Here is a 24,651-nt window from a genome sequence, read left to right on the forward strand (position 1 = left end):
GCCCACTACCGAGGCTGTCAAGATATCTTGAATCCTATGTCTGTGATTCAGCACATTAGCTATTCTTGGCTTTGCACCATCCGTAGATTTGGTGAGTCTGCCTTCCTTGTCCGCACTCTAGTCACTAATTTAAAAAAAAAAAAAAGCTCAGGAGCAGAAAGTCTATCACAAAGACCTTCAGACAGGGCTCGGCATGAAGGACTCCCTAGCTGGGTATTACATCCGTATCTGAGAAATAATAGAAAAAACAATTTTGGAGTTGAGAGGGACAGATTTGATTTTTTCTCTCTGAAAAGTTTTATTCATATACCAGCAACTGAGTTCATAGAAGTTAACAGCTTTTGCCCATAACCACAGAACTGATTACTGATGCAGTTGGACTCATAACCCAGAGGTGGTGACTGGTTGATGTTTTTTTCCCATCACACCATTAGGTGAGATCACTGATGGCAAGAAAGACACTCCAAATTTGTTTTTAAATAATTTCTTGGTACAGTTTTCTTTTCTGACAATGTGCCCCTTTACCTTAAAAGGGCAACACAAAAATAAATTCCAATGAATGGAAGACTCTTGTTCATATAAGCTTGGTTTCAGGTCCACTGATTTGTATGGACAAATCTTACCAGAAAATGGTGTAGGAACAATGTTATACCAACACAAGTCCTGTGTACAAAATAGGGAATGTTAATACAGTGACGATGAGAAAAGCTGTGGGTAAGGAGGTACAGTCTTAGAAACAGGCAAAAGTACATGCTATAATAGTGAGCGTGTGTAGTAGAATAATTCTCTAGGTATGTTAGTAGATGGCTTTCCTTTACTTTGACAGCTTCTGCATTCGTGGAGAATCCAGGAGTGATCAGAAGAGAAAACCCAGAGTTGATTTCATAAGACAGTTCTTGAACCTCCTTAGAACAATGCAGGGAGAGCCTTGTACACATAACAGGGCTGCACAGTACCAGACGGGGCTGCCCAGTGGCCCAGGAGGTACCTTTCAAGGATTTTTTTCAAAGGAGAAGAGGTGACACCTGTCCCCACAAACTTTGGCTACTGATATAACCTCGGGGAGAGATGCCCATTTGCTTTGAGGAAACTACCCATGCCTCATCATAAGTTTTACATTTGTATGTAAGTATATATAAGTATCAATACTTATATATGAAACAATGAGGTCAACATTAAAAGTCAAAGTACTACATTAAACTTAATGAATCTGAATCTTAGAGGATTTACAGAAGGAGTTCATGGAATCACCTCCTGTTGCTTTGACATAGCTATGATTCTTGACCTTGGCTGAGTAAGTGAAACACATGCAACTTCCAGAGTTCAGCTGAAATTCCTGCAGAGGTGAGTACTACAGATAGTTAGGTGCCACGGAAACCCTAGGACACGTGAGGCAGTGTAGTGTGCACTCTGGGGTCAGACTGCCTGGATTGGACTCTCACGTTGGCCTTTGCTAGTTATGTAAACTAGTTACATAACTATTCTTGGTGTCCTTACCTAAAGCAGGGTAATAATGGAACTTTCCTCTTACCATTGCTGTGGGAATTAACCAAGGTTACAAGTATAAAGTACTTAAAATTGGATCCATGAAATGCTTCTATTTTTATTGCAATGGACTGGTTTTAATTCTCTCTCCCTACATCCCCAGTTCACCTGGTGACTAACCTGGGAAACTGTGTCTCATTCCTCTTGGTCTCGTGTCTGCCATATGGCAAATGCTCAAAGAACGCTCGTTGAACTCAACTGACTTGCCCGGTGTCACTCCCAGCATCAGCGTCAACTCACTCCAGACCCACTTGCTGGATTGATCAGATTCGATTTTATTAAAAGTATAAGAACTAGAGCACTAAGGTTTTTATCACACTTATCCTCTGAGCATTCACTGTTAAAACTATAAATATAGAACAGTGTCCTGTTTCCTAAAAGTTTATGTCATCATGCCTTAGTTCTATTGTTGAAAGCACCTTAAACATTAGAATCCTCTTCTAGACAGTTTTCTGGAGTCATTATTAAAATTATCTTTAGCTTCCAAAACTTCCTTGTGCAACTGAACTGCTCCTTTTAGGCATACATTGTTATAATTCAAATTCTACATGTCTGTTTAGTTTGCATGTTTATTTAAGGCCTCAGGGTTTGGAGTAACTCAACCTGAGGCCAATAAGAGTTACCAGTTGTTGACTACTTATGTGCTTTTCCTGTGTCATCTCAGCAGGTGCTTTACTATTGTTACCTCCTTGATGGTTTTAAACAAGTTCTTTTCCTCCCATTTAACAGAAGAGAAAACTGAGGCTCAGAAAGTATAAGAAACTACGAAAGCCTTTGTAGTACATGCTGTCAGTGCTCTGCTGATATAGATCCCATAACCATTTACGTGCACATGGACTCCCTGTGTGCTTTCACTCCCAACACCCAGCACCTGTGTCTGTCGGCACCTGGAGCCATCTTGACCTGCACTTGGACAGCTGATAGTGTCTAGGAATTTATGACCTCTAAGGGTCGCCCTTAACCATCAGCTGAGGGCTGTTCTGGACAACTTGAAGCACTACTTCTAGAGGGGACCGAGTCAGATACCATCCCCACCATCCACCCCACCGTGGGATAGCACTTGACATTGCATTCTTGCTTGTTTTTTTTTTTTTCTTTTTTAGCCTTTTCACTGTCTCATTTCCCTACTCCCTGTCAGTTTCCCCCTGGAATATTTTTCTAATAATTCACTGTCATTTGAACCCTTGTCTCAGCATCTGGCTTCTGGGGAACTCGACCTAAAAAAATAATCACACAACTCATTAATGATAGAGCTGGGATCCAGACCCAATTCTGACAAAGTTCAAGATCAATGCTCTAAAATCCCCAATCTAGACTGCCTCTCCTGACGATGGCAGAGAAGATGGAAGCAGGAATCAGATATGACTGGTGCAGAGACTTGCTTACTGGTCCTACCCCCTAAGCATCTCTGTATGTTCTCTGAGTACCAGCCAAGGCCATCTGACCAGCCTCTCTCCTCACCCTCCAGAGAGTTCCTCCACAGGCCCCCTTTACCCTCTGATGGTCTAAGCCTCTGGCTGATTGCTGCTGCCCCAGGGAAGTGATAGCCAAGGGCAGGGTCACAGAACCAGAGGGACACTGTGTATAACCCAATCAAGTGCAGATCAAACTGGGCTCCTAGCAACTAACTGCAGAAATCAGTAATCTACATGGTATTTATTGAACACCAACTGTGGGCTCAGTGACGGCCACGGTCCCCTCATTTCAGCCTGGAATTTCAGCCTTTTCCTTCTACCTTCTGCTTTAAGGCATCCATTGACTCTCTGCCACGTCAAAGGCTTCTGACTTTGGGTTTATAGCAACCCACTCTCAACCAACATGTTAGAGAAATCACCCTCTGCCCAAATTTGACGGTTAGGGAATAGTTTCATTTTAGAAACATCTCATGTTAATGCAAGTGCTACATATCCTTTGTCTTTAATGTTTTTCCCTTCAGGTAAGATTTTAAGACATAAAAATACAGGCTTTTAGTACCCATCCATAGAAATAAGACAAGACAGGTCATACTGGGGAGTAGCTACACTTTTGCCTTTCACACCTATAATGGCTATATAAACACGAGTTTGACACGCATATATGGCCATGGTATGCACAGAAGTTAATCTAGGTCTTTCTATTCCTCGATAAGAGCTTTCCAGGAAGTCAGGCTTAGTGATAGCTACAAAGGGAGAGAGAGCTAGTCAGCCATGCTTATGAAGTTCAGAGCAAACACCCAGAGACTATGGTGCTGGCATGGCTCACAAGGGAAGTTGGGCACAATCACAAACCAGTTTGCAAACTTGGCCTGGGCTGTGTGAGCACAGCACCTCGGTACTTCGCTGCATTCTCCACCTCACAAGCTAATCTGGCCCGACTGTGCCCTGACATGGGGCAGGGCTCTTTGACTGGTTCCCCCACTTCCCCGACTGCCCTGCTCTCTTTAAAAAAAAAAAAAAAAAAAAAAAAAAAAGCATGGTGCTTCCTGCTTCAGCCTAGGAAGCAGCTGGCCCACTGGTTGGGTAGTGGAGGGAGGAGATTGGTCCTGAATGTTACACAGCCACAAAATGATCCCTTCCTAAAAAACTCAGCTCTCAGTTTGGGGGAAGCCAAGGCGTGGTAAACATCACCAATTCAATCTCCACTAATGTAAGTCTATTAATACTTAATAACACACAGCTATCCACAAGTCAAATATTCTGAATGTTATTTCTCCTTTTACAAATTTGCAAGATTTTACTCAAAGATTAGATTACACAAAATACAACTTTTTTCCATATTCATGGATGAAGAAATTAAGGATTTTATCATATCCCTGATTTAATTTTGAGAGTTTCATACTTCAAGATGGGCTCTCATGGGAAACTGGGAAAACCTGATATTTAAGGGATGTGGCTGGGAAAACTGATTAGCTCTCCCTAAGATCCCTAGTCATAGTCTTTCGTAATCTGAAGTTCAATGTCTGAAGGGGCAGAGAAAACTTGAATTTGGAATCTACAGGCCTCATTATACCTCTCTGTCAATATTTGAGGAGATTTAATCAGGTAGGTGGGGCAGAGATAAAGGTGGTGTCGGGGGTAGGTGCTGGCTGACTGGTTTATTCAATGCAGGATGTTGGCCAGTAGCTGGTGCATGGGGTACAGAGTCCAGTCACCTGGGAAAAGGTTGGCAAGACTTATAAAGGGCATCAGGCTCCCAGGTATTGGTGTGTTGGGCAAAGTTCTGACCCTGGGTGCATCTGAAGTATACAGCAGGAAAATGAGAGCATTCCATCCACAGGGAAAGGCCACAAATCAGGGCTTCGGGTAGGGCACAGGGATACTTGGGGCTTCTTGGAGAATAGCTTCTACAGTTGCACAGCTATTTCCAGACACTTTATACTGGAAGGGCGTCCAAATCCAGCCTCTGCCCTGCTTAGGGCTGGACATAACAGAGCATTAGTGACAACTGTGGACAATTACTGGGAAAGTTCCAGGTCAGGATTTAGATGTTGATTCCCTTAAATAAAATGAAGATCTACTCCATGTGTCAGAATGCTAGAGGAGGGGATACAGGGGTGATCAAAACATCCTCCGTGAATTTTCAGGTCTAGTGAGTTTTAATCCATAACTATTTATCACAGAGTATGCAATGGTCATTTTGTCAATCATTCGAAAACAAATTGTGTGTATTTCAAGCTCAATCCAGAATTTGTCACACAACTTAAAACACAGATGTCACGACAACTTCATTTAGAAGAGAGACACAAAACAAATGTCGCCTCCCCAAACCCCTGATCCCCCACCACTGGCTGCCCTTCTGCCCATCCCTGTGTGCTGCATCTTGGGGAAAGCTTCTAAAACAACAAACAACATCCTGAAACATTCCCTCCGTGGTTGGGACATGAGCCGCCACGCTCTAATACCTGCAACCCGGCCGTGGAGCTGTAACACAGACACTGTAATTAGTTAAGGTTAAGGCTTAAGGCTGGTAAGTTGTGACAGAAACAGAAACAGAGATTCCTGATAGATGTATCTGATGAAATATTGCGGATTCATTTTGGACGAATTTGGGAAATACAGACCAGAGAAGACTGATTTGCAGCTGAGGTTGAAGAAGTGCTCCAGGCCCCTGGGCCTCCCGGTCTGTGCAGTGCCGGCCAGACGGGGCACCACGGAATCCTCTCTGTACGATCAGTTGCATCCGATTTCAAAGTGTGTTTATGTCACACATCATCACCACCCTTACGCTGCTAACTACAGACGAGGAGGAAGCTTCGCTCTGAGTCTGAGGGATGACACTGATGACAGCCTGTGAGTGTTTCTGGAAGAGCCCAAATGGGACCCCGATGCCTGCTGCTTGTGAAAACTGATGGTGGTCCTCGGGCTGTGGCTGCTGGTGACTCTGCCTGATGACAAGTTAGACATCCATAACTATGTCTAGCAGGCAGTTACAAGGAGCAGGGGATAGGCCCCGAAGATGCCTTTGCGGGTGGCTCTGAACCGCCTAGAATTCTATATCATCGAGTTTAAGATTAAGGGTTTAAACTAAACCAAAGTAACACATTGACTTAAAATCAGGGGGAGAAGAAAACCACCACCCACAGCTTCTTCCTGAGAGGGTTTTCCTAGGGAAAAGATGCTGGGTGATTGAGGGACCCTGGGGCCCTAGTTGTGGAGCATATCAGGCAGGGAGAGGCTGGCCGGGCCAGTCCAAGCCAGTGTGGACTTCTGCACAGTTAAACTTGCGTTAGCTTCCACTAGAGGCAGAAACCCAGGTGTGTCAATGAACAAGAGCTGGTGGCCAGCACCACACATCACACACATTCCATTCAACCCCGTTCCTGTCCTCCCATAACAGAAGCCCTCGTTTAGGCTACTGAACCAAAGTGGCGTGGAGACATTTTGTACACCAGAACCGGCTCTTGTCCTGTAATGGTTGGCAGACGATTGTCCTACAATCTAAGGCAGAAGAATGGAAGTATGGTTCATCATTGGCACGTATGGCCTGAACGTTTAAGGTTCAGGCTATCCTTGGGTGGTCCCAGTCCTTTTAACACTAATTAGCTGAGGCACAAACCTCATCACTCACACTGCCAGCTGCTTCATAGAGGTGAGTCACATAGCTACTGTGTAGGCTTCGCCGACCTCCCAGATTCTGCTCAGTGCATAACTCTGCTGCCCTCGACTCATCCTGCGTATAAGTACATATTCTAGGGATGATCAAATATCTGGGGGTATGTCAAGGTCTCGGGATTGAGTCATGAATGTGCAGAGACTACATAGGTATGGAGCTCAGGCCTTTGATCCCACTGTGGACCCTCAGGGCACAGTGACCAAGCCATAGCACAGACACACTGCAGAGGGGAGCAGACAGCTGTGGGACCTGGGCTGGGCACAGGCAGGAGGAGCTCTGGGAAATGGCACAAAAGAAAGTTCGCTTAGATACTCTGCTGTCATCAGTCTCAGTGTTTCCCCCTCCACAGAGCTGTTCCGCGCAAGTACCACTTCACTGCTAATAGGCTGAGCTGTGTTCCAGGGCTTCACTCTATTAAAAGTGAGTCACTGCTGATGTTGATAACATGTAATTGGAAGAAATCCACATGTAATTGGACTCCGAGTACTCCGCAACATCTGTCTATAATCCATCTATTTTGTTTTAGCCACCACTGGCACACTTGCATCGTCTCTCCTAACCTATTACAACCATCTTCCTCCGCATTCATTGCTCTCCAATTCACTTTGACTCGATTACCGGCTGTATTTCCAAAAGGACAATCTAACAGTATTATTACCCTGCTTAAAACTCTTTAATAACCTTAGGGAGCCATGATTAAATTAGGTTTACTTATCTGTCTTCCCTTCTATAGACCACGAGCTCCTTAAAGGTAGAAACATAAATTCAAAATTCATCCTTGAATCCATAAACGTGCTCGATAAAAACTTGCTAAAAGTCCTCATCACACACAAAGGTCTATGCATATCTTCCACTGGCATCATCCAGGTAGACGAGACCAGAAGCTCCGTCGCCTGGCCTGCTATGACCTGGACTCTGGAGTCATAGCATCTGTGACACCAGGAAGACCAGGTGATGTAGGTCTGCTAATGTCCGCGGCACTAGAAGAGACTAAGATTTCTTCCTGCCTCTTGAAGTAAAGACAGCAGTAATCTTAAGCTCTATGGCTTTCTCCCTCACTTCCAGTGTGCATTCACGGAAAGTGCGCATTGTTCCTTCTTGAAAACATTTTTAACAGGTTCACGCTTCACTGTTTACCCACTACAGCCATGACTGTAATACTTGCTTGAAATATATCCTGTATGTCCTGAAGCTTTTAGGGCTCTGTGGAGCTTCACCAGCAGAGGGGCATGAAAGTGTAAGGTTTATTTAGGAGAAATAAAATGTTCCTGCCACTGTGTCATTATTTCCTATCTGTTAGCAATGAGAATAGAGGTGTCTTTCCTTTCACACAAGTGCTGTGTGTGTTTGCATAAGTTTATGAAAAATGTTCAAAGGTATACAAAGAACATTATTTGGGGGATCCTGGTTCCTTTGGGACATGGCATCTCACTCCTAGTGTAAGGTTTTTATCTTGACTGGTATGGAATGATATTTAGAGTGATGAGATACTGATTATGTGCTTTGCCTGCAAACCATGCCATGTATATATTGCCACATATATATATATGTGCATATGTGCCACATATATATATATGTGCATATGTGCCACATATATATAGTGCCACATGCCACATATATTACACGTAAATAGTTTTGTTTTTGGCTGTGCCACGTGGCTTGTGGGATCTTGGTTCCCCGACCAGGGATCAGACCCGGGCCCTGGCAGTGAAAGCGTGGAATCCTAACCACTAGACCGCCAGGGAATTCCCTGTATATGCTTTATATAAATATCACACACACACACACACACACACACACACACACACACACACACAGAGTACCATCATGAACCTCGTACCTGGCCTACAACTTTAAGAGCTATGACTTGCTTCCTCTCCAAACTACGACCCATCCTTCAAGACCCAGCAAGATTTGCCTTTTCCATGAAGCTTTTGTCATCTCTAGACCTTCTGTAATTTAACTCGAGTTCACTGACCTAAGTTTACGTCCCAAGGGAATAATTACAAACGCAGTGCTCACGTGCCATGCACCCTGGACAAATTAATCGTACGCCTTCCACAAAGTGCTCAAAAAACCTCTGTTGGATGCTGTGTGTGAAACAGAGCCACTCATTCCTAGCACAGTGCCCCGTACATAGCGTAAACCCAGTGACTGGTTGACCTGTTCTCCGCGTACACCTCATATCTACACCTGTGCACGTCTTTTATGTTGTTCCTTTATCACACACGCTATTCCTGCAGCCACTCCCTGCTCTTCTAGGCCTTTCAAAGTCTTAACCCGGTATTCTAATATCTGCTGAAATAACACCAACATCCCCTGTGAAGTTCTCTGTGCTTCACCACATCCTGAGGTGACTCTCCTCTCTACACTCTTCTTAAAGAGTGTAGTTCAGGCCACTATTTCTATAGTGAATACATTCTGCCTCATACAGTAATTCGTTATACATATTCCTGATCTCTTAAGTCATGATAAATTCCTTGAGGGAAGAATCACTGTTTTACTCATAGCCGTAATTTCAACCTTTAAAAATGGAAAGCTCTAAAGAAATATCTGTACATTGAATTTGTTGAATTAACTATTCCAGTCCACCTTCATTTAGCCTTTTTTTTAGAGCATCTTGGCCATCCATATTCATCATACAATCTAGACCTTAAAACTATACAGTCTCTCATTAATTTCTAGAAGTTCCTCATATCCTAACTAGACTGAACTTCTTCAGGTCGGGGCTAGCCTGCTCCCACCTTACACTGCTGAGGTCAAAGAGGATGCTCACTTGTGGACCAACAGAAATAGGAGAGGTATAACAACGTATAATAGGTGCTCCTCAGAAGAATATTTGTATCCATTAAGTCTTTGTGCACATTTCTCATTAAAATCATCTTTGCAGAAGCAGCAGTTTCTTTTTTAATTAATTTATTTTTATTTTTATTTATTCTTGGCTGCACTGGGTCTTCGTTGCTGCACACAGGCTTTCTCTAGTTGTGGCGAGCGGGGGCTACTCTTCGTTGCGGTGCGCAGGCTTCTCATGGTGGTGGCTTCTCTTGTTGTGGAGCACGGGCTCCAGGCGCACGGGCTCAGTAGTTGTGACTCGTGGGCTCTAGAGTGCAGGCTCAGTAGCTGTGGCGCACAGGCTTAGTTGCTCCGCGGCATGTGGGATCTTCCCGGACCAGGGCTTGAACCCGTGTCCCCGGCATTGGCAGGCAGATTCCCAACCACTAGCCATCAGGGAAGCCCAGGAGCAGCGGTTTTGATGCAACCAGTTGACAGTTCAACCCTGTGAAGCCCTCTGAAGATGAAACGTTGTTGCTCATTCCTGATTTTGGAATAAGAAATTCTTCCTGAGAACACTTCTACACTGTTGGTGGGAACGTAAATTGGGGCAGCCACTATGGAAAACAGTATGGCAGTTCTTCAAAAAACTAAAAATAGAACTACTGTATGATCCATCAACTCCACTCCTGGATATATACCCAGAAAAAATGAAAACACTAATTTGAAAAGACGCATGCACCCCAATGTTCATAGTAGCACTATTTACAATAGCCAAGACATGGAAGCAACCCAAGTGTCAACAGACAAACTGATAAAAAGGATATGGTATATATCTATACAATGGAACATTACTCAGCCATAAAAAAGAATGAAATTCTGCCATTTGCAGCAACATGGATGGACCTGGAGGGTATTATGCTTAGTGAAAAAAGTCAGACAGAGAAAGACAAATACCGTATGATTTCACTTATTTGTGAAATCTAAAAAATAAAACAAACAAATGTATATAGCAAAAGAGAACAGACTCACAGATACAGAGAACAAACTAGTAGTTACCAGCAGGGAGAGGGGAGGGGAGAGGGGCAAGATAGGGGTATGGGATTAAGAGGTACCAACTACTACATATAAAATAGATAAGCCAAATGGATGTATTGTACAGCACAAGGAATTATAGCCATCATTTTGTAATAACTTGGAATGGAATATAATCTATAAAAGTACCGAGTCACTAGGCTGTACACCTGAGACTAATATATAATATTGTAAATCAAGTATATTTTAATTTAAAAAATTAAATAAACTGTGCTACATCCAGAAAAAAAAGAAAAAGAAAGAAATTCTCTCTGAGAGTATGTAACCTGCCTTGAGGATCAGATGTAAAGACTAATTAATATTAAGGATGAAAGACAAACAGAGAGCATCAATTACAACACTTTAGCTAATACAATGGTGGCACTGTTCGATGCTTAGTTCTCATTAAATTTCCAAGAGGGCAATTAGACTTAATAAAAAAATCCTCTTAGGGCCAGCATATTTTAAATTGCTCATCTGCCTAAGCAAGAAGAGCCCTGCTCAAGGCTGTAAGTGCCAACGTTCCTCAGGCATGCAGATCTGTCATCTCCTCCCAGCTCCCGGGCAGCTTTTCTCCCCATGATGCTTCCCAGTTCCTTTCCTCAGCTGTGCCACCTCTTCCACTGACTAAACTTAATTCAATGAATGGCTGGTGAAACTACAGTAGCATCTTTTTTTTTTTTTTTTAAGTCCTCTCTTACATTTTTAGTCTGCCTCATACAATGGGAGAGAAAATAAAAATAAAGTGATTTGGGTACAATCCAGACCTGGCAGAAAAACAAACACATGGTCCATGAATGTCATCTGAGATTCGATCCATGTCATATCAGGAGATCGCTCTGGCTGAACTCATCAGATAAGTGGCCAGCGCCAGCAAACACACACACACACACACACACACACACACACACACACACGGCTCATGTTCAAACACACTCATCTGCACCTTCTTATATAAACATCATACCGCGTCCTTAACAATCCCCAGGCCATTTTAAGGTAAGAATTTTGGAGTAGCCACATATTCCAAAGGAATCTGGTTAGCCTACTAAGAAAAAGAAAAGAAGAAATTTTTTTCCTTTGCTAAATTACTTAGTATGTGTAAGTAATGTTAAACTATGTGATTTGTATTTACTATAAACCACTGCATTTTCTTATGCTCTGCTCCCCCCAAATAAACAAAGCAAACACAAAACTATCAAAAAGCAAAAAAAAAGCAAACATAAAACCAGCTAATGGTTTTGTTTCCTCTATGAAGTTAAAGGCTTGCTAAAATGTCAAAGCAGTTGAAATAGGTGCCGTTTGCCGACTCTCTAGGTCAAAAATGTAACTTGAGCTCTAGTCTTTTAGCTGGGGATACATTTTAAATTTTCTTTAAAGATTTCCTTTGCCATACTTTTCATTTCACAAGTCTTTTAAATTCCTCGAGCCTTGCCCAGTGGAGTGAAAGTCACCTTAATGAAGAAAGTAGAGACCTAACCACCATGACTTTGGAATAGCAGAGGATCTCAGCTGTAATTCTTTGGCTCAGAACCAGGGTCTAAAACCAGCCATGGGAAAAGCTGCTGACATGGAACCTGCAATTCCCTCCATGTTTGACTTGCAAAATGTTGACATTATAACACCAGAGAGACCCCAAAATATTTCAAACAATTATGACTTCTTTTCTATAAATATTTTTAAATTGTTTTAGGAGATAAAATAACATATTTTACACTTCTTGTTTTCTTAGTTACTCTGGTTGCCCTCAGCAGCTCACTACTAGGGATTTATTTTTGGCTCGAAGGTCAGGGAGGACATTTTAAGGCACTACTTCTGCTGCTAAACTGTGTTTTCCAAGATGAGCTGCCTGGTAAGTAGGGGAGTTGACCGCTCTTAAAGCAACAAGTGACTGTGGTATCACAGAATAGGAGAAATGATGATTTCTTTCTTTTGTTGAAGCTCAAGCAAGAAAAAAAATCAAGTACTCAAGATGATATTTTAAAACGTCTCCCACCCTCGTTACGAGCACAGTTTTCTTTCTGGGCAGAAAAATACTTTTCATTCCCTTTCATTTCTCTCCTGTTCCAGTTATTGCTGTGTGAGACCTAAGTTTGAATACATGGCAACTCTTCCAATAGGAAGAGGGTATAAAGAGGGAGGGAGAATTACAGAGATGGCCAAGGAAACTCGTGACTTTGACTATATTATCCAACTATTTCGGGTGTTTCCTCCTTCAGATTTAGCCAAATGGTAATCACCCAGAGAGTAACAGGTAAAATTTATTTGAAATCTGCAATTTCCACTCTCAGAGAATATGATTAAGAGGACTTAATTCTGAGCTCTGGAAATAAGCTATGATATCCTTAGTCACAGATGAGCTGAGTGATCAGTACGTTAATAATCCTTCAGTGCAATTTCAATCTCTCTCCCAGAGCCTGAGGACCAAGAGACCTGGCTTGCCTTCACCAGAAATGCCCTCAGCATGATTTGCAGCATTTATTTTTGACGTGGAAACATCAGATGCCAAAGCTGACTACTGTTTTCCTCCTAAAAACATCCCCAGAAACGTCCTCCCGGTTTGTGATTTTAAAGCTACAACAGGTTTTCTATTTACTGCTACTTAAAACTTACCTCTTCTAATTACATCATCCAGAGAACTCAGATTTAACAAATAAAGTTCAGTGTGGTTTCAAAACACTGCGGGTGGGAAGGGAAAAGCAGAACTCACCTGGACTCCCAGAAAAAGCATCACTTGAGCCTGCCACTGCCAAGGTCAACAGGAGCTGCCAGAGATCCATACCTGTAGGACCTGCGATCATACAAAGAGGAATAAGATAAAGCTAAGCAATTAGAAGACTACTTTCATTAAAAATTGTTTAAAGACTGGCTAAGTTATGAAGGAGGTGACATGCACAGCAGCTCTAGAAGGAATCTTTGTAAGTCTTTCACTGCCCTAGAGTCTCACGTTGTCATACTTTTCATGAGCGCAAACAGCAGGTTGTAATAAATTCTACTTCCGGTGGGTGCCTGTCTCAGGAAATAACATGGACACTAGGGATTTTCACATCCTGGCCGGCAGCCATAGGACCACCACACAACAAATGACCCCCACGCATTGCTTCCATAACAGGGCCAGTGTGGTTCACTTTAATCTGATCTGGAAATAGAAACTCTTCAGCAGTATCACCAAGCAAGGGGCCTTGAGCTGGACGGCCCATAAAAGGGAAAACAAAACAACCCACTTCGGTAGTAGTAAAACTTCTCCAGTGTGTGTCCCAGTGAACAAAAGAGCTCAATTAACACTCAAAACACTGCGCTAATGAGCCATCCTAAGGGGGTTTAACCAGAAGGCAGCAGTAAGGAGGTGAGAAGCAAAAGAAAACAAAACACTGGTGCTTCCTAGGTGGCCTCTCCCAGGACACCTGGTGTCCTTGTGGGCTTCAGGAGGAATGTGGCCTCTGAAAGGCCCAGGAATGTGAACACCTCAGACTCTAAGAAGGGTCAGTTTGTGGCTGGGCTAGCCATTTGCAATCCCAAGCGTGGCCACACCTTGAAGCCTTTGGTTTGATGAATGGGGGAGCAGATCAGCATGCCTCAGCCAGCACACACCTTTACCTGGAGGAAATGAAGCTTCTTGGGAATAAATAAACCAGGTGTCCACCTCCTGGATCTCTAAAGAGACAATTTTGGCTGGCTTAAAACGAACTCAGCAGACTGCCCTTTGGAGAGCTGTTGCTACATCTGACGACTAACGCCAACTATTTTAAAGCTTAGCTGCAATATTTCCATGAAATTACAGTACGTTACAAGTCACTCAGGCAGATCTGATCATCACACTGGGAGCTCCACCAGTGCCTCTATTGGACTTATTTTTTGACTGCACATTCCTGACAATAATAAAATAGCCCTCTGCTACCCCTAATCAAACTGAAACGATGAACACAAATGTTTGTTTTCACAGATAGTGGACTGCTGTGTTCTGGGTAATGGCTGTGTAATTCTGAATAGGTAGTAAATGTCTCACACTTTACACTTTCTTTCTAGACAGTGGATGATGCATCATTTTTTAAAATTCTGTATGATGTTAACGTTGTTAAAAAATTCTAAGAAGATATCTCTAGGTGAATGGAATCTCCCCCTGCGTCTGAATATCCAGGTGTAGCCCACATGCATGAGGATGCCCCACATACACTGCCCCATGGGGTCGTTCATAGGACTGAGTGTGACGGCGTAGATGAACACACTTTGTCAACTGTGAGAGTTCACACTAATGTGAGTTGTGGTTATTATAACACCCATGTTTTAAATTCTTAACCTGGAAGGCTCTGGGCTCATGGCCTTGCATCGTCCCCAGCTACTTTCACTGAGCATCTCTCCCAAGGTCCTTTACTCCTAGGTGAACAGGCCACTGTAATCATAGTTTGAAGTCTCCAGCAGAAATACATAAAAAGGCTAAAAACAAATACGTTATAGGCTGAAAATGCTATCCTCTGGGTAACTGGATATTTCCTTTTAAATTCTGTTTTACAAGTATTTTTTTAAGGAGGAAAAGCATTGAGGAACTGGATTCTGTACATAGTGCTACTTTTACTCGCCATCCCTCAACACACCATGTGTCGGGTGAAGAAGCCTCCCTCCTCTGCCACAGGCTCTCTTGATGTTGGGTTGTAACAGTGAGTCCCATTCCCAGGCAACACTGTATGCTCCCCAGCTGAGTAAGGATATGAACAGGTTTGCGTTTCTCAGAAGGATGCTTCCTCTGGTTTCGAAGTTGGCAGATGCCAGAGACAAGTGAATTTTGCTTCAGATGAATCGTAGTTGGCGCCCTCCCATCCCCAATCTTTTGAAAGCTGTCGCCTACAAATGAACTTCGCCTCTTCCAAATAAGGAACTGATTATTGCAACAGTTTCTTTATGAGCCAAACACATCTCCACAGAATACATTCTATCTCACAAAACAAATTAGAATCCCCAAAGCAAAATTAACCAGAAACCTGTTTGCACACTCTGACAGCAGCAAAGGAGGTATTTAAAACGGCCATCCTCCCACATAGAAGAGAACAGTTCACTGCCAATGAGAGCAGGGCACAGGGACTCCCAACTCTAAGGCTCTAACTAGGGGACAGAGAAGAGGATAAAGCAATGTGGCTGGATTCAGTAAGGGTTAAGGCTTTCCTTAGACACTAACACTCCCAGTCCACTGTTGCTGGCTCAGTGGGGATAACTCCGAAAGCGGCCCCCTTTGCACTCCCCCCTCTCCTTGCACCCCCATAGTGAACTCTCTTTAGCGCCATCACGTGAACAGAACGTTCATTGGCCTGGGCCGATTTGACTGTAAGCTTTCCCCTTCAATGATGCAGGGCGCTGCATGGCAGCTTCTAGATGAGAGGGTTCTCTTTTATTAGGTTCTGGAGGAGATAAAATGTCCCTGGGAAAGGACAGAGTGCCAACACACAAAGTTTGTAACTTTAATCTATCAGTGACGTGCCAGATGTGAGCAGGAGAAAACCCCTTTATTTCCTTTTCCTGATGTAATAATCTAACTAGAGGAAGGCATTGTTCAGAAGAATCTATTAAATTGTACCTTAGTCTATTGGGTTTATAAAGTTCGCAGTATTTTCCTAGGGAAAATCCCTCTCTAAATTTCTAATGATATTTATGCATTCTTTGGCCGTAGCCACATGGCACGATGTTCACTGGGGTGGGGGAAGGAGGCTTCTATTTTTGCAGAAGGGAACTCACACCATTCGGATCTCAATGCGCCTGAGGCATTTTGCCGGCTCCCCCTTCCTCAAGGGAGAGCCATTTGAAAAGCCCTGTGACCCAGCTGGCGTGAGTTTTAATTCTGTAAACTGCGTAGCACAGGACGCCTCCAAATCACAGTGAGGCCAATGATATACTTTTGTTCCTTGGCTATAAAATAGTCCATAAACACATGAGAAGAAATGGAGATTAAATACACTATTTTTTCCCAACTCCAGGCAAAGAAAGCCATTGGTTCCATTCTCTTTAATTTAAAATTAGCCAAGTATTTGTTGAACTACCAGTGGCTGCTAGCATTGTACAAGGCACACTGGAGAATATAAAAGCAATCAAAACCATTGAGAGAGAAATCACTACTGGATTTCAGAGATATCTACACAGAAACGATGAGTAGCAGACAAATTTAATGTGAAGACAAGACTATTTTGTGAAGAATCCCCACATCATCTTTATTAAAAGTAACATTAAAAAGTATATGAAGCCATACAGGAAAAAATGTGATCATATCTGGTTAGTAATTTGTCAGAGACAAAACGAACCACCACCCAAAACCACCTACACCCTCTGATTCTCTGATCTATATCAAGTACTTAAAAGGAAAATGGTCAAAAGCATCCTTAGAAGTATGATGTTAGCATTTTAAGAAGTGGGAGGAGTAAAATAATAGATTTAGGAGCTTGTAGTTCTGTTATGGCCAAGTAACGAAGAATATCAAAATGGCAGCTGAAATGATCAGAAATAAGAAGTTTTCTCAAATGTCTGTTTTACTGGTCTAGTGATTCTGCTATGGAAAGAGCGAGAGCTGTTTTAAAAAACCCCAACAGAAGCAGAATAGTTTATATTGCAAAACCAAGACTCCAGGTAGATAACCTAATAAATGTGTACTTTCTAATGCTAGGTTGATTACTAATGAAATATTGCAAAACTGAATCTCATTGATTTCCTGGTGAAGCTTTTCTAAGAACTCAGCACTGAAGAAGGAGGAGGCTCACCCCAAAGGGTATTTGAAATGATCTATTCTAGTTAGCTTCAGGCACTTATTTGAACAGTTTGTATCTGGAGTTCATGTTATTATCCACTTTTTGGTGGTGGTCATTTGAAAATTGGTCAGACACAAAATGCCTTAGGTCAATTTATCTCCTTCTCATCAGTGAGGGAGAAGAAATTCACAGACATTATTGATATCATTACTCTCGCTGAGATTTCTCTCCTTGCAGGGATCCAGTGGGGAATATAGGACGGGAAAGTAGTTTAAATGTGTACAGTATGAGGGGAAAAATAAACTTTGGGAGTGGTGTATATAATACGTCTCCATTTTTATAAAAAAACAAAAAATAGAGCATATATGGTCACCTGTACTGACCAGTTCCGCTACTACCAGTCACCTATAACTATTGAGTACTTGAAGTGTGGCTAGTGCAACTGAGGAATTAAATAAGCTAAATTTTAATTAAATATTTCAATTAAATAATTAAGTATATTAAGAACAGATTGGGTATGTAAACCTTTCTCAACTGTACATTTTATAAAACCTAAGTACAGATCAAGTGTTTCTGATGAAAAGTTAGGATCTAAATTGAGATGTGCTGTAAGTATAAAATATACATGGATTTTGAAGGCTTGGTACAAAAAAGGATGCAAAATATTTCAATAAAGTTTATGTTGACTATACGTTAAAATCGTAATTTGGATTGTTGAATAGAATATTAAAAACTAATATCCATTTCTTTTTTTTTAAACATGACCAGTAGAGAATTTTAAATTACATACGTGGCATTATATTTTATATTTCTAATTGACAACATTTATATATATACTTTATGGCTTATATGTTTATATCTGCATTCAGAAACATTAGACTGTTACAGGAGTATATCTGTTTTCATAAAAACAATACACAAAATAAAATTGTATATTTGTAGTGACATATAAAATCATTATGGTTATGTTTTCAGAGGTCTTCCCAAATGCAGAATGATGGGGATAAAAGATTCACGGAAGACTTAGGTAAGATTATATTTATAGAAGTTTTTTTAGGGTACCCAGTGTGCCTTTGTTCACCTTTAGAATGTGACAATTCATATTGTATCTCTCTTTGAGTCACAGCCGGTGGTGTACTAGTATTTAACAACTGTCTCTCTGGAATAATAATTTTAAAAGGGCCATGATTTGTAGCTTTTGCCAATCTCTGTGGTACAAATACCTCCACCAAGGCTGATTTTAAGCTACCAAGTCACTTAACACGGATTCACTGCATCACTGACATCACTGAATGTGGATTCAGCTGGACCCAGCACACCACCAGCTGGGGAAGTAAATGACATTCTCTAGGCTCCAGGTGAGGTAACAGGTACAAAGATTAAACAATCTGCTAACATTGACACAAGAGGTAGGAGACAGTGCTGAGTGAACCCTGGACACTTGATTTCATTTGATGCCATCTGTTCCACTGTCAGATGGTCACATTTAGTTAATAATCATTGATAGATACTTTCCCAGGTCTATAGAAATTACCATCCGACTCTACCTCAGATGTTATCCTTGCTCTTCACCTATAGAGAGGGTGAGCTTAGGGGTTCAGGGCACAAGTTGTGGATCAGGTTCAAATCCTGGCTTTACCAAACCTCAGGTTACTCATCTCTAATATGGAGACGATAATATTACTCCTCTTTTCATGAGAAAAATCAGGAGTCAACTGAATGAGATGTTGATTCAAAGCACTTGGCCTGCCCTCTGCATATATCAATACTAGCTATCTATTACACTTTCTGATACTAGTGATTAAATAGCCCGTTTTAGGTTCCCATGGGATTGGGAATGGGGCCCTCATTGTATGTCCTGGAAAGGAAGTCTAGGGACATGGTAAAGCAATCAGCCACGATACGTGAGACTTCACTCTTCAATCAAGCACTTATATCACATGAGAGTCCAGGGGAGGGGAAGGATGATCATAACGTAATGTGTACATCTCCCAGGATAAGGCAGGAATGCTGATCACTTCTGCTTAGGTGTACAGGCAAATTGCACACCTTCTACATGGAGGCCCAAGTGTGGGGGAATAATCCAGAGACTGATTTTTCCCCTAATCACTATCTCATCTACTGTAAGAAAATTACACGCTGCTGTTACTGGGTCCGGATCATTTGTTTCGTGAGTCATGGGTTTCTAGAGCTGACAATTGGGTAGACGAATTCCATCAATAAGAGGCTTGGTTTGAAGTCAGGACTCTTCCTGTGAGAACACAGAGAAGGCAGCTGGGTTACAGGAGCCTGGGTCTCCACCTCTTCCTTTCCAGGGAGTGAGAGAATAAGGGCCATTTCAACACCGCACGTTTGGTTCTTCTCCTATCTTGGTACATGCACGGGCATTCTGTCGAGACTGGGCCTTTCTTGGTGCATGGGGCATTCTGTTTGAAATCAGTAGGACCCAGTGGCACTTTGAAACACCTCGCCACAAAGCTAGACCAAACTCACCCAGCCTGATTTACCTGGTGCATTCACTGATGCATGATGCAGGTGTAAGTAACTCTTACATGGAAGAGAAAATCAATTGCATAGGTGGGTGCTTATTTGAACAATATGTTCTGTTCCTTTTTATATCTTACAGCATTGCACCTTCCAAGTCACTGTTTTCCAAAATAGAATTTGAAAAAGCAAACCCCTTACTGGATTTCTGCTATCTCACTTGCCACAAGTGGCTCTTTTTTTTTTAAATGATCTAATATTTTATTACTGTGATAGATCACATAGAACACGGAGAATGTACCTTAAACAAAGTTGAAGATGTTGGAGTATCTTCCGGATGGAAGTATAGGCTTTGTTTTACCTGATTTAACAGGAAATAGATGAGCTGTTGAAGATCTCACAGAAGGAAGTTTTCAGGTAACAAAAACATTCAGTATCTTGATGAGATTATAATCTGACAATGATTACTACACTAACTCCAAGTACTGAAGGAGTCACTCACATGCCCAGATTATATATAGAGCAAAAGTTGGAAGAAACTCTTTTTTTTCCTTTTATCAAGTCCAAAGTGGTGAAGTTGTTCTTTTAGGGTAAACAAGTTGGGAAACCAAGAGTGAGGCAATGTGCTCTCCTGGGAAAAGCATTGCTAGAGAAGGAGTCAGAAATCCCGTGCCCTGGACACAGCCCAGCATCACCTGATGTGGCGACTCGGGCAGTCACTTCATGACTATGGGTCTGTCCCCTCACCTACACACCATACCAGACTTTTATGATATGCCAAACCCCACGCAGTGCAACGTAATGAACAGCTGCCAGTGACAGAGAACTTCTCCTGTCCTGATGCTGCTGGGCTCCTTGTCTTTCTCCTCCTCTAGCTGTGAGCAAACCGGGGGCAGTAGCTGTGTGTCACTCACTCTTTTATCCCCAGCAGCTAGCCCTAGGCCGCACAGAGTAGATGTCCCCTCCAAAATCTGCCAAGGAATCAGTGTGTTGAGTGCCTTATTACTTCATTCGTTCCCTGCAAGAGACCCTCATTTTAAAACTGAGGAAATGAAAGTTCAGAGGAGCTTTGAGAAGTTAAGGGGATCCCACAAGCTGAGACGGAATACTTCTGGGTCGGGATCGGAACCGTCTCCAAGGCCTGGGTGTCTTTGCCTTTGCCTTCCCATGCTTCTTTGAAAATGCTAAACTGGGTCGACTAAACACACAAGTAGAGTACCAGTGAGGCAGGCCAAACTACAGCGAACAAGAAAAAGAGAGAGAGGAAAATCTGGATTTGCATTATGGACAAGGGTAGGCACCACAGTACTTTCCAGCACTTTGGGCCTGTCGAGGACGGTGATAATTCATAAATGCTGACATTGCAGTTTCTTTAGGAGCCGAATTGTTTAAGGGATATTCATCTCTCTGTCTTACAGCCTCCAAGAGCACTCGGTCTACTTTTGGGTACATTACTTAAGAGGTATGAAGTGTGCCCTTTCCATGACACGGGGGCATCCCCCCGCCTCCTCTGATTCTATATTATAAATAGAAAGAAGTCTATTTGGCCAGACTGACTGGCTGCCAGATAGATGGCAAACACGGGGCAGATCAATGTCACGTCTCATCGCCAGGAAGTTTACAATACACCACTTCACTCTTCAAGATCACAGAAGGTGTAATAGCTTGGCGTGGACCATTCATTGTTAACTGCTTTAATAGAACATGTTCTCAGGAAGAGAAATGTCTCACCGAAATATAACGCCAGCCACAGATGCCAGTCGTATGTGTAATTTTAAATTTCCCAGTAACCATATTAATAAATAAATTTTAATTATATATCCTATTTAACCCAATATGTACAAAATATTATCACTTTATCATGCAGTAAATATGAAAAGTATTGAAGTATTTCATACACTTTTTTTTCCTAATGAGTCTTTGAATCTGGCATGTATTTCACACTCACAGCACATCACAACTGGCACCAGCCACATTTAAAGTGCTCAGGAACCATGGGCAGTGAGTGGCCACCACATTGGATGGTGCAGCTCTGAGACACTGAGATTGGGGATGTCCATGCATCCAGCTCCTGACTAGTGCAGAACGTATCTGTGTTTATTATTGCTCATGAGCAGACCAAACCGCTGAGAAGAGACCTTTAAACTTCTTTTGCAAGGTCTAATAGTTTCTTAAAGTCCTAGAAAGAATTTTGCTACCGAAGCGAGAAGCAGGGAGTTCCAGACCTTAACACTCATTTTGCATATAATTACTGAGCACTGAACTCTACAAATAATTAAACCATAAACCTAGCACCAGATCTGTCACTAGGTATGAGACTTGAAGTGAATCATTTCTCACCCTCAGCCTCCGTATTTCCAAACTAGCATGTTGGGAGCATATCAATAGTTCTCAGCCTTGGTTGTGTATTAGACCTTACAAACAAATGCCCTGGCTTTACCAAAGGTAAACTGAGAATCACTGACCTAATGCAAATCAAATTTGCTATGATTTTGAAATCTTTGAAAATAGAGCCCATCTGCCCCAAGCAGCCTCAGCTGGGTGAGGGGGAGAGAAAAACATCATTCTCCCCCATTTAGCCAACCAGTTAATGTATTTTTTGTAACACAGAACCTTCTAAGCCAAGGGGTTGAAATGCTGAAATATGAAGGTAGGATCAGAAAATATTATCCTACGAAATTGCGAATAAAAAGAATATGTGTAAATAGATGAAACCAGTCATCCACAGATATGATCACTCCAATAAAGACAAGACATCATTTCAAAATGTTGTGATGAGACTGGAGAGGCAGAATGCTAAAGAGGTCCCCCCCAGATTATCTTCTCTGGTTATTCAAACATTAACCTAGGTATTTCTCTGGCGGGACTTCACAGATGTAATTAAGGTTACTAATCAACTGACTTTAAAATAGGGAGATTATTCTGGATTGTCTGGGTGATTAAATGTAATCATATTAGTCTGTAAAAGCAGGAGGGGAAGTTAGTCAGTGAGATGTGCAGAAGGGGAAGTCAGAGAGGTTAGAAACTCGAGAGGGACTTATCCTGCTGTTGCTGGAGGGGCCATATAGGAAGCATGAGATGCAGTGCAGGCAGACTCCAGGGGCAAAAATAGGCTCCCAGCTGACAATTAGCAAGGAAATGGGGATGACAGTCCTACAACAGCAAGGAACTGAATTTGGTCAACAACCTGAATGAACTTGGAAGCAAATTCATTCCCAGGACCTCCTGAGGGTAATGCAGCCCTAATGACAGTTTGATTTCAGCCTTGTGAACTCTGAGCAGAGAATCCAGTTACACCAGCCTGTGTCCAGACTTCTCACTTGCAGAACTGTGAGCTAATAAACGGGTTTTTATAAGCCTCTAAATTTAAGGTAATTTGTTTTAGAAGCAATAGAAAATGAATACAGTCTTTAAAAGCCTGTTATAGAGCCTGAGGTTGACTTCTTAAACATCAATCAGGAAGACAGCTATCCAGCCATGATTGAAACCTAGCCATAAGGAGAGGGGACTTTTAGCAGAGCACAGAAATTTGGAGGCAGAAGGGACTTTAGAGATAATCTAGTCTAATCAATTAATGTTTGAGGAAGAATGCTGAAAAAAATAATTTATGGCTTTGTCTCATCCAATTACTTGGGACCAATGAGAAGGTCCCAATACAGAGACAGGTACAATAATTTTCAGAGCCTGCTCATGCTTTCCCTTGAGGGCCACACAGTTCCCTCCACTGCGACTCTACAATTGCCACATGACCTTCTGATTCTTATCTTGTTTTCTGGGCTCTCTCTCTTTCTGGAAAACTAATACAATAACCAGCTGAAATGAAACTGCTTCACAGCTCAAATGGAGAATAAACAAATGTATTGGCATTCTGGTATATTGGCCCATCTCACGAGGTTAGCTAGTGTAAATTGAGCCCCTAGAGTCTAATCACCTCTGGGTCAGTTGATGCAATTTATTTTCTAACACATAAATCTGGACACAAGTTGATCCCAGGGAAAGTGAGAAAGCCTGAGAGATCCTGTCTAAATCAGTTTGCTGGCCTTGCTTCTCATCTTAACCTCAGGTCAGACACGAAATTAAAAACAGACAATGTGTCCATGTGAAGGTAAATCAAAATCAAGGTCAAAATCTATGAAAGACTAGGGTCAGGAGAAGATAAGGGCAAGGAGTATGTGTTTATGGAGGAAAAGGTCGTGTGGAGGGGAGGACAGGCTATCTTTACATTTCCCTGTAAATCTAACATCTTGGCTCAGGAGAGCTTGTTTTCGGTCCTCCTGAATTAAATGTTCAAGTCCCAGGAGCCTCATGTTTACCACCCTAAGGGACCACCACAGCATAACTCTGGAACCTGGAACTCAATGACCTGGCCGTGTTTCTCCTAAATCAGTTGGCCGGTAGAAGAGGGTTGGAAAAAGGCTGAGCCAAACCCTGAACTACTATTGATTCAAGAAGATGGTCCACCTATCCAGAAGTCAAAGGAACAGACACTAAAATGCTTTTCATTGCATTCTGTTTGAGAGAAATCAGTTATTTCACATCTTGGAGAACAGTAATAAAACATTCATCTTCCCATCAAACTGGGAAGTGATTCAAAGGAATTTTTCCACTTTCCATCACTTGTGATCATGTTACCAGTCAAAACTTTACCTCCAAATGGAGAAGAAAAGCTACAGGGAATCCCCAAGGTGGCAGTTTACTCAGAGCATCCTGTAAATGTTAAAGAACCAGAGGACAGGTGCCTCGGACACAGGGAGACAGTCACCTGGATGCCCATAAGCATCTAAAATCATTCCTGTCTAAACTGAATGAACTCACATCTCCTACCTGCCTCCAGTCCCCACCTCATGAACAAACAGCTTCATCTCATACATTTTCTAACATGTTTAATGAGATTAGGGCTCCCCAGTTACCTGTAACTCCAACCCCGTCATGTGTCACTTGTCACCATGAGGGGGTGATT

General features: G+C 42.2%; 1 protein-coding gene across 6 annotated transcripts in view; it reads right to left on the reverse strand.

Moving 5' to 3' along the window:
• The window catches only part of GHR (growth hormone receptor), a 283,086-nt gene that overhangs the window by 141,295 nt on the left and 117,140 nt on the right, over positions 1-24,651 (reverse strand). For all 6 annotated transcript variants that reach the window (XM_049708184.1, XM_049708182.1, XM_049708185.1 and 3 more), the window contains one exon: positions 13,193-13,273. In XM_049708184.1, coding sequence (XP_049564141.1) covers positions 13,193-13,262 — 70 coding nt within the window. In that variant the 5' untranslated portion in view covers positions 13,263-13,273. The remainder of the gene's footprint in view (positions 1-13,192; positions 13,274-24,651) is intronic.

This window comes from Orcinus orca, chromosome 3, assembly GCF_937001465.1.
Source record: "Orcinus orca chromosome 3, mOrcOrc1.1, whole genome shotgun sequence".
NCBI lineage: Eukaryota > Metazoa > Chordata > Mammalia > Artiodactyla > Delphinidae > Orcinus > Orcinus orca.